The sequence below is a fragment of the Condylura cristata genome, unplaced genomic scaffold (assembly GCF_000260355.1).
Source record: "Condylura cristata isolate star-nosed mole 26May11 unplaced genomic scaffold, ConCri1.0 scaffold00024, whole genome shotgun sequence".
Classification (NCBI taxonomy): domain Eukaryota; kingdom Metazoa; phylum Chordata; class Mammalia; order Eulipotyphla; family Talpidae; genus Condylura; species Condylura cristata.
The window spans coordinates 12612454-12626207 of NW_004567125.1; the positions used below are offsets into that span (position 1 = coordinate 12612454).

Consider the following 13754-nt stretch of genomic DNA (forward strand, 5'->3'; position numbering starts at 1 on the left):
CAGAGGGCGAGACAGGAGAGGTCTGCCACACCAGGTCACTTCCAGGGGTAGGGATTGAACTCACACTGAAGTGGCTATGGCTAGCTTACAGTGCTGCAACCTAGATCATTGCGCCATCAGGAAGGGCCAGAAAAGAGCTAGTCTTAAAACAAACAAAAAAAAGTTATCCTCTCCTAATTGGGTAGGAGAAATTTACTCAGTTTTTTGTTTTGTTTTGTTTTTTTAATGTAGACTTGTTATGATCTCATTCCCAGCATAGTGACATAACACATTCCTTCTTCTACCAGCCTTGCCTTAATGAGATAATAGTGGCAGGTAGATATGGCATCAAATGTCCCTTTGCTGCTGCTTAAAGTGCAGCTCTGATGAGGCAGACACCTGAGTCCAATACCTAACATGGGACAATTGGATTTCATTCAGTTACATTTGGAAAAGATGGAGACACTATCGACAATATCCAGATAGAACTTCATGACAAAGAGACTCTGCTTCTAAGAAGGGGTGTGTCTAAGCAAATTGTTCATGAAGAGATGCCAGCACATAATACAAAGATGCATGAGGTCAAATCCCATTGGCACAAGGAAATAATTCAAACCCTGTTATCCTGCCCACGCATCATCAGTTTTATCATTTCTAAGTATAGCGTGTTCAGCTCATTGTTAGTATGTGTGGTTGACTCCATCTTATGATCCTCTTCCCCTTTCTCATTCCTTGGTTTAGACCCTCCCCAGAAGAGGCTCTGCAGTGGCGTGACTCCCTGGACAAGCTCCTGCAAAACAACTGTAAGTTTGCCCTGACTTCTGTACAGGTCAGAAATCACATTTGCATTGCCCATGTCCTTCTCCCCCAATTTTGACTTTTTTTCCCACTTTTTCAGAGGGTTTTCAGCAAGGGAAGGGGCTGAGAATATGGTTTTCTGATTCACTGAGCGAGAATGTGAATTCAGGGAGGGCACTCATGACTCCCGGAGCAGGCTGTTGTCCTATCTGTCCTGCTCCCCTGTGTCATACAGCCAGGGGGTCACCTGTGTACTCTAGATACCTTCCCCAGTAAAACAGAAGCACTTACTGTCTTTACCAGTTTGGCCTCATAATGTCTTAAAAGGTTTGGCTATAGGGTCCTCCCTGGTGGCGCAGCGGATTAAAGCACAGCACTGAGAAACCAAAGCCACTTCCACATGAGTTCGATTCCCACCTGCCCCGGAGGTGACCACATGGCGTGGCAGACCTCTCCTGACCCGCCCGCTGCTCCCCTCAGCAGTGTACTTCGTCGATCTGCCTGTTCTGCTCCCCGCTCTGTGTCTGGTGAAGCCTCTTACCACCCCTGAGCCTCTGGGCTGTACCCCAGTTCTGAATGCGCAAATAAATAAATCTTTAAAAAAAAAGGTTTGGCTATAGCAAGATAAAAAGCATGCGTCCTATCAGTCACACTAATCTTTGTATGTCCCTATGGCTTAAGCTTTTAGGGGACAGAAAGCTATTGGGGTAAGAAAATCTGGGGATAGAAGTTAAGCCAGAGGCAGTTAATATTAATATCTTAGTGCCTTCGTGTATGCTGAGGGAGGAACTAGTCTTTCAGCTTATAAATATGATCACCATGGCCTGAGATTCTACTTTTCAGATGGGAAAGTATGTGTACCTGTGCATGTTATTGTAGAAACACAGATGTGATGTGATATTTAACTTAGACATAATATTTTAATTATATATGCATATAGGTAGATATGTAATATGTCTCTGCATATATTTGTGTATGTGCGTTTAATCTCAAAGTGTCACATAATTAGCCTCTTAAGGAATTAATATTTTAAGCATTTGGGCAATGAATTTCCTAAGCAATAAGTGAAAAAGTTTTGATAACAATTTTAGTCTGCATTCCTTCCTTGAAAATGATTTCTACCCACTCAAACTAACTCAGGTGATAAAGAGGATTTCTGGAACAGATACAGAGATGGCACAGAAGCAGAGGCCACAGTGGCCTATGGGAGTAATATCTTTCATAAATAAGACAGTCTCTCCTCTGTCTCTTCCTCTTTACTGTCTCCTCCTCTTCCCCTCTCCACCTCCCTGACTCTGTCTCTGCTTCTCTCTATGACTCTTCTACTTGCCCTGTGTCTCTCTCCTGCCACCTTGCCTCTGCTGTCTGTCTGGCTACTTCTAGAGAAGGACTAGGGGAATGCCAACATGCCCTAGTAATTGATCCCCAACTTTACCAACCCAATGAAATTTTATTTGACCTCGTCTCCCAAACATCTACTGTTATGCATCTTGAGTAACTATATACCACATTTTGGCATCTCAGCCTTATGAGATATTCCTACTTGAATCTGTTAAAATAATTAGTCTTTGATCAGAAATATGAAACATTAGCTGTGACAGATGAAACATAGGTAAAAAATAAGTAAAGTATCTTTACTTTTGATAAAGACAATTATTTAACGTTTCACATTCCCTTTTTGAGTGATTGATTCGATCAATTAAACCATTTAAACTTGAGAAGTGGCAACTATATCAATTTATAGGTAATATTTGACATCCTTTGTTGCTAATGGAGGATATTAACTCTCATCACTGACAGAGCTCCTCCAACATTCCTTAAATCCACATTTTTCTTGAGAGAAAATGAAATCAATTGGTATTAAACCTCTAAAACAATAAGACAATTAAGCGTATATTCAATCTCTCCCTCCTCCAAACCCTGAGCTAACAGGATTCCTCTTACCTTTCCTCATTTTAAAAGCCATTTTCGGCCCTCTCTGGTGATGCAGCAGGTTAAAGCACAGCACTAAGAAGCTAAAGCCACTTCAGCATGAGTTTGATCCCCCCCCCCCCCCCCGGAAGTGATCCACATGGCATGGCAGACCTCTCCTGACCCGCCCGCTGCTCCCCTCAGCAGTGTACTTTGTCAGTCTACCTGTTCTGCTCCCACTCTGTCTCTGGTGAATCCTCTCACTGCCCCTGCAACTGTGGCTTATACCCCATTCTGTATGCATAAATAAATAAATCTTTAAAATCATTTTCAATCATCCACTATACCTGACTCAGTCCTGAAATTGTACCAGTGTCCTCCATGCTTAGGTTAAGTGTCTTTAGTGGGTCTGTCAGGCACATAACTCCCAGACTGCAATGGGCATTAAAATAAAGTAGCAATATTAACTTTCATGGGAGTGTCTTTAAGAGCAGAGAAAGAATGTAGATTCCTTTTGTTCAGGAGTCCTAAAGGATCAGAGCATGTCCTGGAGAAGTGGGTGTCTCTTCCATGGAGCATGGAACCCCTGGGGTCAGGACTTCTCTTCTTGTTGCTATCTTTTGCCTCCTTCTGCTTTTCTCTCTCTGGTCCCAATTTTCTTCCTTCTCTTCACTGACTTATCTTTGTTATTGTATTCGTCACTGGCAGCTGCAATTTCCTTTAAGCTGAAAAGTTAGAATAATAGAAGCAATCACCAAAATAAATTTTCCACCATGGACCAAGCACTGCCCTCAGCACTTTCCATATATTTTCATAACAATTGCCATAATTTTAAGATTTAGTACAATAACAATCTACTCAGAATTCCTTTTCAGAAAAACAAACTGAGACATGAAAGTTAGATAAGTTGCTTATGAAATAAAATGCTATAGCAACCACAAAGTAAGTATATTTACCCTTCTTTAAAGTTTGTGATCTTTGGCTCTGTGACATGGAAGGAAAGACTTCTCCCAAGACCTGATGGGTCTTTTTTTCGTTCACTGTGAACCTCTAGATGGATGCACAGGTTTAACTAAGATGTGGGGCATGAAAGAGTCATAAAGATAAATGAACCTCAAATCCTGGAAAAGGTAGTCACACTCTTACAGGGCACCCCAGTGTGAACTGGGTTGCCTGTCTGTGGGTCCTCACCCACGTGCCCCTAAAATTTAGTTGTACTGCAGGCACACACAAAAGGGTCAGTAGTGGGTTTATTTACAAAAGGGGAAAGGAAAAGGAACAACCCAGGGAAAGAGAGAGAGAGATACAAGGTAACTAGAATATCTTACCAGCTCAGCTGGCGTGGAGCTTTGCTAACTAACAGATAGCCCTGAGTCCATTGTCCCAAGAGCGGTTTCCAGAGCAAAAGAGCCTGTTGGACAAAATGGCTCCCTATTTATCCCCCAAAGTCCCAGAATGCCTGCTTAGCTTCGCACTTGAGTCCTCACAGTTCTCTCCTTGGTACTGCTGGGAGTTGTAGTTTCCAGTCACTGGAGTAGGGGGTAGAGTTCAGAATGCTGGAGTAGGGGGTGGAGTCCACAAGACTCTGCAGAGTTCCTTTAGGACATCCTTCCCCTTAACAACAAAAGCAAATCACTCCAGCGAAAGACTACAAACTGAGCTCGTCTCTCATAATGATAAAACCCTCTAGAACTGCTGGACAGTAATTGGTAAAGACTATCTTGCAGACAAAGCACTGAAGTTGGGTTTTCTTAAAAAAAAAAAAAAGATGTATTTATTTATGCATACAAGAACTGGGGTAGAAGCCGGAGATGTGGGGTGGTGAGAGGTTTGGAGACAGAGTGAGGAGCAGAACAGGTGATCTACTGAAATACAGTGCTGAGGGGAGCAGCAGGCAAGATAGGAGAGGTCTGCCAAGCCATGTGTGTCACCTCCCTGGCAGGGATCAAACTTGAGCTGCAGTGGCTGTGGAGAGCTTCATAGTGCTGCCCTCTAACCCATTGTGCCACCAGGGAGGGACCTGAAGTTGGGTTTTCAATGATGATAAAGATTACTTTTAAACCGAGTGTGAATATAAATGCTGAACGCCAACAATTTTTTTTGATTTATTATATTCAACACCATGTAAGAGCTTTACTAAATTATTTAAACCTTACAACAACTCTATCAGGTAAATTAAATTATTTATCCCCATTTATCAGATAAGACAACTGAGGTCTGGGAGGCATTAAATACATAGTCCAAGTTACACAGTAAGTTAGCATGTGACAGTGCACCTCCAATCTCGATTCTAGAGCCTGCTCTATTTTATTTCAATGGTACTTATTAATTACCAATAACTGACAATAATATGTTGCAATTTCTCCCCTGAGGATGGTTTGCATTAATCTAGCTTTCCACATTTGTCCTTTATGTCAATATGTTTGACTTGAATGCATCTAACATGCCTTTGATTTTTTTAAAATTTTTTTATTTTTTTATTACAAAGTTTATTTTTACATCATTTTGCACATTTTTTTTTCCATCTCGATTGTAATCCTCGCGGGTTTCCCATCACCAGATCACCCCTGTGCCACCACCCTAGTCCCGTGCATTTCCCTCCCTCCCCCCCCCCCCATTTTTGATCCCATTCCCCACTCCACCCCCACAGAATGTCTCTGGTATATGGTTGTTCATTATTTTTGTTATTTTCTCGCCTGGTCCATTATACTCCTGCTATGAGTGAAACCATCCGGTATTTTTCTTTCTCTTTCTGGCTTATCTCACTAAGCATGATCTTTTCCAGCTCCATCCAAGTTGCTGCAAAAGACATAACATGCCTTTGATTTTCAAAATGGTTTCATTCTGTTCTTTGGTAGGGCTGCTACTCTATTTTACATCAATGTCAAAAGTAACACAGCATACTAGGGCCAGCTCTGGGATTATGATGTAGGTCACACCCCAGAGTGTTTACTCCAGACCAGAGGATCAGGTGGGCTTCACCTGCTTCCCAGGCAGTGGATGCTCAAGATGTACTGAATGGTATTCTGAGGTTCTGTGCAGGTTCTACCATGAAGAATATGGTAGTTCATCAAAGATGTATGCTTGGGGTTTTAGCTGGATATGCCATGGCAGGCCAATGCTTTAGGCAAAGAAGATTTATATATGTTCTTTGCACAATAGAGGCATTTGGTCTGGAGTCTATTTAACTACAAAATGGAAAGCCTTCCTTAAGGTGATGGGAATTCAATAGAGAGAAATTCTGAGAAACGGACCAATCAAAAACCTGAGGTTAGGGAGGAGACAGTATCTGGTGAGAGATTTTAGAGGATCCTAGAAAGGAACTTCCTGAGAGTCCACACAAGCAAGATGAGAGAAAGAATAGCTGTCATCGTCCCAACCGACAAGATAAAAAGTTATTGTATGAGTTGACAAGAAGTCTTAAAATGATATTGTGGAATTCAATGAGAATGATGAAATCAGTTCGTAGGAAATGAACACAGGACACTGGAAAATTCTTTGCCAAGCTCATTCCCTCATTCCCTGGTTATGCGTTATAGGTTAGCATTGCTGCAGAATCCTGGCCTTCATGTTCTGCTCCTAAGTAACAATGTTTGGGAGGCCTGGGGTTTACCTTTGCCTTTCACAAAGACGCAGAATGGGTGATTCAGAGAGCTTGATGGGCTGTGTGGACATTGGGTTAATGAGAAAAAATTAGCTACAGACTTCTGTGAAGTTGTTTCCTCTACAGTCTTAAGACTTGATTACATGCAAGTTCACAGGACTTCATTCCTGCTGTCATTTCCTGTCAGCTAGAAAGTGCTGGGAAGTGTTGTCCGGAGACTACCTGACACTTGTGTTTTAAGAAACAATGAAAACCTTAACCCTGACAGAGAGAGAATTAGGCTTATTTCTTCTTTCAGCATTGAGGTTAACGCTCATGTTTCTAAATTATAAAAATAGCTTTGGCAATACAGTAGGAAAAGATGGGTGAGGAGAGAGAGAAAATCTACCTGATTTATTCAGGCACACACTATCAAATTGTTTTAATATAATTTTTCTATGTAGGTTTCTAGGAGAAATTGTTTACCACACTTCCTAAAAACTCCTCCCCCAGATCAACCAAAAAAGAAGAAAAAAAAAAAAAAGAAAGAAAGGTGTTTTTCAGTTAAGTACAGGGAAGAGCAGATTAAAATGCAAAGAGTTTTATTTGGATCCAGAGATCACTGGTGACCCAAACCAAGTTAATTATCACTTAGCCATTCTGTTTCTTTAGAATTCATGTGTTTACATGGACTACAAAAAGCATGGAGATGGTGAAAATGTAAAGAAGGCAAATTGAATAAAAGACAAGCAAAAATCTCTGGTTTAATCATCAAATACATTTTGTACATGTTATATAAATCCATGTGTTAGGCATTGATTAATGAATAAAATGTATGTACTATAATGAGGAGTAGGGAGAAGTATTCAAGGGAAAAGAAACAGATTGAAATTAGGTCAAAGGAAATGAATTCAATACATGAAATTGCTCCCTACGTAGAACTAATGTAGATTAGAATTATCTCCTCATGGGGGACAAGTTCAAGGAAAAGCAGGCCCTGATGTGCTTACTAAATTAGAGATAAAGATAGAGGGAGAGACAGACAGTTTCTTAAAATTTTAAGTTGAGACCCTCCCGCTAGGGAGGGTTAAAGCACAGCACTGAGAAGCTAAATCCACTTCAGCATGAGTTAGATTCCCACCCCAGAGGTGACTCACATGTCGTGGCAGACCTTTCCTGACCCTCTTGCTGCTCCCCTCAGCAGAGTACTTCATCAGACAGCCTATTCAGCTCCCCACTCTGTCTCTGGTGAATCCTCTCACTACTCCTGCACCTCTGGGCTGTACCCCAGTTCTGTGTGTATAAATAAATAAATATTTTTTAAAAAATTTTTAAGTTGAAGGCTATTCTACCTGAACAACACTGCATTGGAACACTACAGAACTTCAATAGTTCCAATTATATTAATTTATTTTTTAAAACTCACAGCTAACTGATAGGCAAAGTGATTAATAAGTTACCATGAGGCAACTTCCTCAGGCCCTTCACACTTACCTTCAGGCCTCAAGTCAAACACCATTTCTTCATGGGGGCCTGTCCTAAACTAGAATGAGGTTAGGACAGGCCACCCAACCTTTCCTTTGACCTTCTTTCTGTCCTATTTTTTTGTGTCAATTTTGTTTTTTGTTTTGTTTGTTTGTTTGTTTGTTTTTCTTTCTACTTCCCACAGAATCTGAAAGCGCCTTTCGGGAGAGAACCACATTCAATTTACTTCCCATAGTACTCAGATCATATTGCCTGGAATTTAACATTTACTCAAAAATCATTCGCAGAACAGAAGGAAAAAAAAGGATTGTGATATCAACATTAACATTACTTATATTGCAAAACTAAGTTTTAAATGCATCTTTCCCTCTTTCTGGTGATTGCTAATTATCCAGAATGGCATTACTGTTCTTAGTGCTCTTGATGCCAGGTTAACCTTCATTGTGTAAGTTTATACTGCCTGACCTTGCATCTCCGCTCTACCACATAACAGCTGGTTAAGTGCAAGTGATCAGGGCAAGCTACTTGACCTCTCTGACTTCAGCTGTGAAAAGAGTATATAATAGCACCTGTGTATTATGTTGCAATGAAAAATAAAAGTGGTCGCATTTATAAGGCTGCACAGCAGGGTAGAGTGTTAAACAGATTTTCTCACTGGCCTTTTCCCTCATTAGATGGACTTGCCAGCTTCAAAAGTTTCCTGAAGTCTGAATTCAGTGAGGAGAATCTTGAGTTCTGGATTGCCTGTGAGGACTACAAGAAGATCAAATCCCCTGCCAAGATGGCTGAGAAGGCAAAGAAAATTTATGAAGAATTCATCCAAACAGAGGCCCCTAAAGAGGTAGGTCCTGAGGGTGGGTGTGCAAGCAAGGTCCGACAAGGTCAGCCGACAGCTTCCCAACAGAGTGGCCCGGCCTGTGCGGGCCTGTGAGACTGTAGGCTCTGCCTGCTGGGACAGCACCCCTGTCCCGAGCACCTACAGGTGCCCTGCGATCAGGTCAATATGAACTTGAGTCCAATCTCAATCACTTTCTGGAAGTGTGATCTTGCTTTGGTGGCAGGTTGTGTCAAGTGGGAACAGTACTAGTTGTGTGATTTGTGATAAATTATTGGGTCTCTCCAACTTTGGTTCTTTCTTTGTGGAAATGGGGATAATGAAGACTTTTGCAGGTTTGTTGTGAGGATGCAATTAACAGTGGATTTGAAACATACATATCGGTTTCTGAACTAATTAATGCCTATCATCTTTTTCTTCTCCTCTTCCCCACCCATTTTTCTTTCTTTTTCTTTTTCTTTTTTGTCCGTAAAAATTCTCCTTTTTTCTCTTCTCACTTTTATTCTTTTGTTTTTCTCTAGGCCTTTACCATTTACACTATATGGGAACAAACAAGGTATCTGCTCATGAAAATAAAGTTATCACAAAGTAATAGTGCTAGAGATGTTGAAAGACAACATGTCATTAGTTGCTTGTTGAAGGCAAAATGTTTGCTAGTTTCAAAGAAGCCTGTGTTACTGGGCTTTTGAATCTTCTATCACTTGGAATCTTGGGCAAATTACTTAACATTTCTGTTCATCAGTTGTAAAACGTAGATGCCACTGTCTGCCATAGAGTTGTAGGATTAAGTGAGCTCATCAGGTGGCACCAGGCACAGACTAACCACCATCTATATGCATTACTGCTCTTGTTACTCTTATGGTTTGTTTCAGAAAAGACCATGTTTCCTTGCTTTTCTGGAATTATGCAAAAGGTCCTAGATACCTGGTCAGAATCTTGCCCCTTCATTCTCTCCACTTAGCATAGAAGCAAGTGCTGGCTGAGGGAGGTTTGGGATTGGGCATCAGGACCCTCTAGAATTAAGTGTTCTCATTAGCTTTGTGATCTTGAGGAAGCCCCTTCTCCTTCCCACAGATATGAAGGTGAAGGTATATAAAAGTATTTTTCCCTACAAAAGGAAAGACTTCTTAGGATTGCTATAAAGATAACTGACTCATTAGCTGATTGTAGAGGCTCTGACATTGTCTGGTCCTTAATCTGAGTCTTTTATTGGAATATCAGTTATCTTACCCAATCCTCCTAAAGTAGAAGTGCTGTCTTTCATTTTTTATCTTCCTTTTGTGTGTGAGAGATTCCACCCTCAAATCCTGGCCCAAACTAACGTCTGACCCTATTTCCCACAGGTGAATATTGATCACTTCACAAAGGATATCACAATGAAGAACCTGGTGGAACCCTCTCTGAGCAGCTTTGATGTGGCACAGAAGAGAATCCACGCCCTGATGGAAAAGGATTCACTGCCTCGCTTTGTGCGCTCTGAGTTTTATCAGGAGTTGCTCAAGTAGTCATTTAACTGGGCTATGAGGCTCATCCTGTGAGTTTTTCCTTCCACAGTAACACCTGCATTTCCAGCAACCTGCACATCTTCCCATAGCAGCTTTGCTCAAATCACCCAAACAGGGCAAGTCCCAGGGGCCACAGCTTGTACTTTTTACCCGTTAGCCATTGTCTGAATCCCTCCTGCCCCCAGGTTTTTCTGCCCCATTCTTCATAAGCCCTACTCAATTTCTTTTTGTCAAACCCAATCAGATCACAGAAAAAATTGCCAAGAGCAAGAAAAATTACCTCAAGAATGTGATATCATTGAACGTGTATTCATTTGGTTTGGATTTCTATTTAAATTGGCCTGTAAAAGAACAGATATATGTGGGAAAACTAATTTCTCATGAGCTTAGTTGATTTCACTCATTTTAATTCGAATCCAGTGTCAGTTCTCTATTTCTGGACTTGGTAAGTACAAGGTGTGAGATTTTGAGGCAGCCACAATTTTCCTTTTTAAGCAAGCACATTGCTGTCCATTTCAGTGGTCTCCTACCTATCATCAGAGGACTGTACACTAAGGTGTTTAATAATCTTATGATGCCATCTGGTTTAGTAAATGATGATTATCTTCAAAATATCCGGTGATTGTTAGAAACATTAATATGATTACATCTTGAGGCCTTCAAAGTGAGATAGGGCTTTAAGGTGTTCTGCATTTTGCAAAATAATTTAGCCTTTTTGCAGTCCATCTTTCCTTCCTATTTTGCTCCCTGCATTAATGAGTTTAATTAGGATTGAAGTATCCATTTACAGCCATTTATGCCCATGCACAGCGATTGCTAGACCAAGTATATTTTTAGTAGATTTAAGCTTTTAATTCCATATCTCATTATAAGCCTTGCTAGAACTTTTAATAATCTCTAGTAGATTTGATTCAGTAATGATTATATAACTTAGTGATAGAGAATGAAAGCAAACATGCATGAGACTAATGCATTCATTTAAAAAATATTTTCTAAAGAATTAATAAAATTCTACAATGTTTAAGTAGAGGCGCACATTGTTCAGTCTTGTATTTCCTCCTTTTGTCTCCCCTTTTCATTCACACACCACTAGTGGCACATGTTTGTAGTCCACTTACTCAGTTACTTCATAAGAATATTGAAAGCAAAGCAGCTATATTATTCTGTTCTTTCCATAAACACTTCACTGAGTTTGTTGAGTATTCTTTTGTTTGGTAATTACAAGGAATAATAGGCCCTTCCTGAACACTTGCCATTTCATGTTTTGAAAATGGTTGGAGTAATCTGGTCTATAGCCTACAATTGCTAGTGTGGTATGAGCTCATTCATATTTGTCAGTATCACTCCCTTTAAAGAAAGACCTTTATCAAGCAGTTGACAGCTAGTCCAGATCAGCAAATGAAGTTGTGTACAGTGACTGCCATTCAGTAAGAAATTTCTGGAACCACCTTTCTCGGTGGGTATCTACACTGCCCCGTCAATGTAAAATGGTCGGTACTTACTTCACTTTGTCATTCACTTTCTAAAGCAGCTAGAAAATTGAAGGGCCCAAGAAACTAGGTGGGTGGTATTTTTCATGAATACCTAAATAATTTTTTAAATTTAATGAAAAAAATTTATTCACATTATTTGAAATAGCCAAGTGTGTAAAAATGTCTGGAGTACTAAGTAGGACTCACTTAGATCGTTGATGTTAAAAAATTCTAACTGACTGTATTACAGACTGCCTGCACACCCTGTGGTTGTGGGTAGACTTAGCAGTGGGAGGTAAGAAAGGCCTTCATCATTGTATGAGCTACCAAGGAGGCTGTAGGCAGGAAAAGCACAAGGACAATGCTACAAAGGCTATTAGAAATGAAAAGTTCCACCAAAAAGTAGTATCTTTTATATATATATGGCATTGCACAGACACACACACACACACATTAGAAACTCCTCTAACATATGGATAAAATTGAAAAGAAAACATATATTGCATGTGAAAATGAGAAAGCAAACATTAAAATTACCCTGGAAAATTTCTTTTAAGGATTTTGCAGATGTTTTTAAACTTAGACAAGGGGGAAAAATACAACCCAGGTTTCCATGGTAACACAAAGAAAATACATGCCTTTAATTCTGGGAAATTAGCAAACGTGTGATGATCTTTCCAGGAAAAAGATATTTAACAACTATTTATCACTCCCTTTCCCTCCTCCTCTTCCTTCCCACTTTTACTAGAGTAAACTGCCTGGGAGTGTTCTTAATGCAAGAACCTGTAGTTTTTGCATTTTCTGTCCCGTGAAAATGCAACTACAGTTGTATGTGTATCTGGGGTGGAAGAGGTGGTGGAAGCAAACAGTGGTCAATGGGAATAGCAGTTTATGCTTCTCACTCTTGAGAGGAACCTAAGATTAGATCAGGCAATGAATGGGCCATAACCTTTTTTTCTGCCTGGGTTTGCTATAGTTTGGGGTTCACATTAGAGTAGAATCTAAATAAGACCCAAACAGAGATGACTAGCAACTCTACAGTAAATTAGGGGCTGTATTACATGTATATCTAGGAAAGCAGCATTTGTTCACGTGACTTACCCTCCCCCCAACAATCTCTCACAGATAAACATACTCTGAAATGCAGAACTAACTGAGGCATTTCAGTAACTTTGCTTGCAAACATTTAAATTGCAAAGCCCATAGAATCAAATGTATTGAAACCTTTTTGTCCCCTTCTCAGATTGTAAGTACTACCATTACCTACAAGATAATATTTGCTCTCAGTAGCTTTTAGTTTTTAGTGTATAAAGAGAACTTGGTTTTCATTTTTTATCTTCTGCAAAGCCCTGGATTATGCTTGCTCCATGTATTCTCTGTAGGCACTGCATTTGCATAGTGTGAAGTTATTAGCTCTCTCCCCAAAATTAATAGATGATCAGAAGTTCAGCAAAAATTTGATGACTAGCAAATCAATGGGTAAACTAATACCCATTCCCTTCCAGGGCTTTTTCTATCTGTACCTTACACACTTGATAATATGATTAATTATATTTCAAGGAAATTATTTTTGTCCTGAAGGCATTCCATCAAGCAGACTCTTTTCTCTATGTCTTGGGAATTCAGCAGGTTCAGGGCAGAAAGGGCCACGAGCGTAAAGGAGAGAAAGGGGTGAATGGCTAAGCAGCGAGCACCTGGCCCTGTGCTGTGGACACAGTGGAGGGCATTGAGGACAGCATTGCCATTTGTCATCAGCAGGATGTGTAGGAAGGTATCTGCTGACTCACAGACCAGCGTCCTAGGGAGTCTCACTAGAGGAGTGGGCAAATAAGGAGTGAGGACCCACCTTCCCCTGTTGACATGCATGTGCAGGAAGCAGCTTGGGAACTCAGTTTCTATCATCCAGGCATCCAAACCCAAGGGTCAGGCAACTCTGTAGGTTCTGGATGTGAGGTCTGTTGCAGTCAGTATGATCTGACTGAATTGCTGTCAGACCAATCTGGTTTTCTAGTCTCTCCATTCGGTGAAGTAAGAAAGTATTTGATATGGTTTAGACAAGGCTTTTTAGTTAACAGTTGGCTTCAATATACTTTCACTCAAATTGGTTGTGGTCAGAGCAATTCCTTGGTATCAGTTAGCCATCTCAGAACTGAAGAAAAGAAAAATGCTTCCTGGAGAGCTGTTCG

At 40.5% G+C, this 13754-nt stretch overlaps 1 protein-coding gene across 1 annotated transcript in view; it reads left to right on the top strand.

Annotated features, from left to right (window-relative positions):
* Positions 1-12012, top strand: part of RGS5 (regulator of G-protein signaling 5) — a 39492-nt gene extending 27480 nt beyond the window's left edge. Inside the window, exons 3-5 of the mRNA XM_004688425.2 lie at positions 721-782; positions 8431-8597; positions 9935-12012. Of these exons, the coding sequence (XP_004688482.1) occupies positions 721-782; positions 8431-8597; positions 9935-10096 (391 nt within the window). The 3' untranslated portion in view covers positions 10097-12012. The remainder of the gene's footprint in view (positions 1-720; positions 783-8430; positions 8598-9934) is intronic.
* Positions 12013-13754: the final 1742 nt, after the last annotated feature.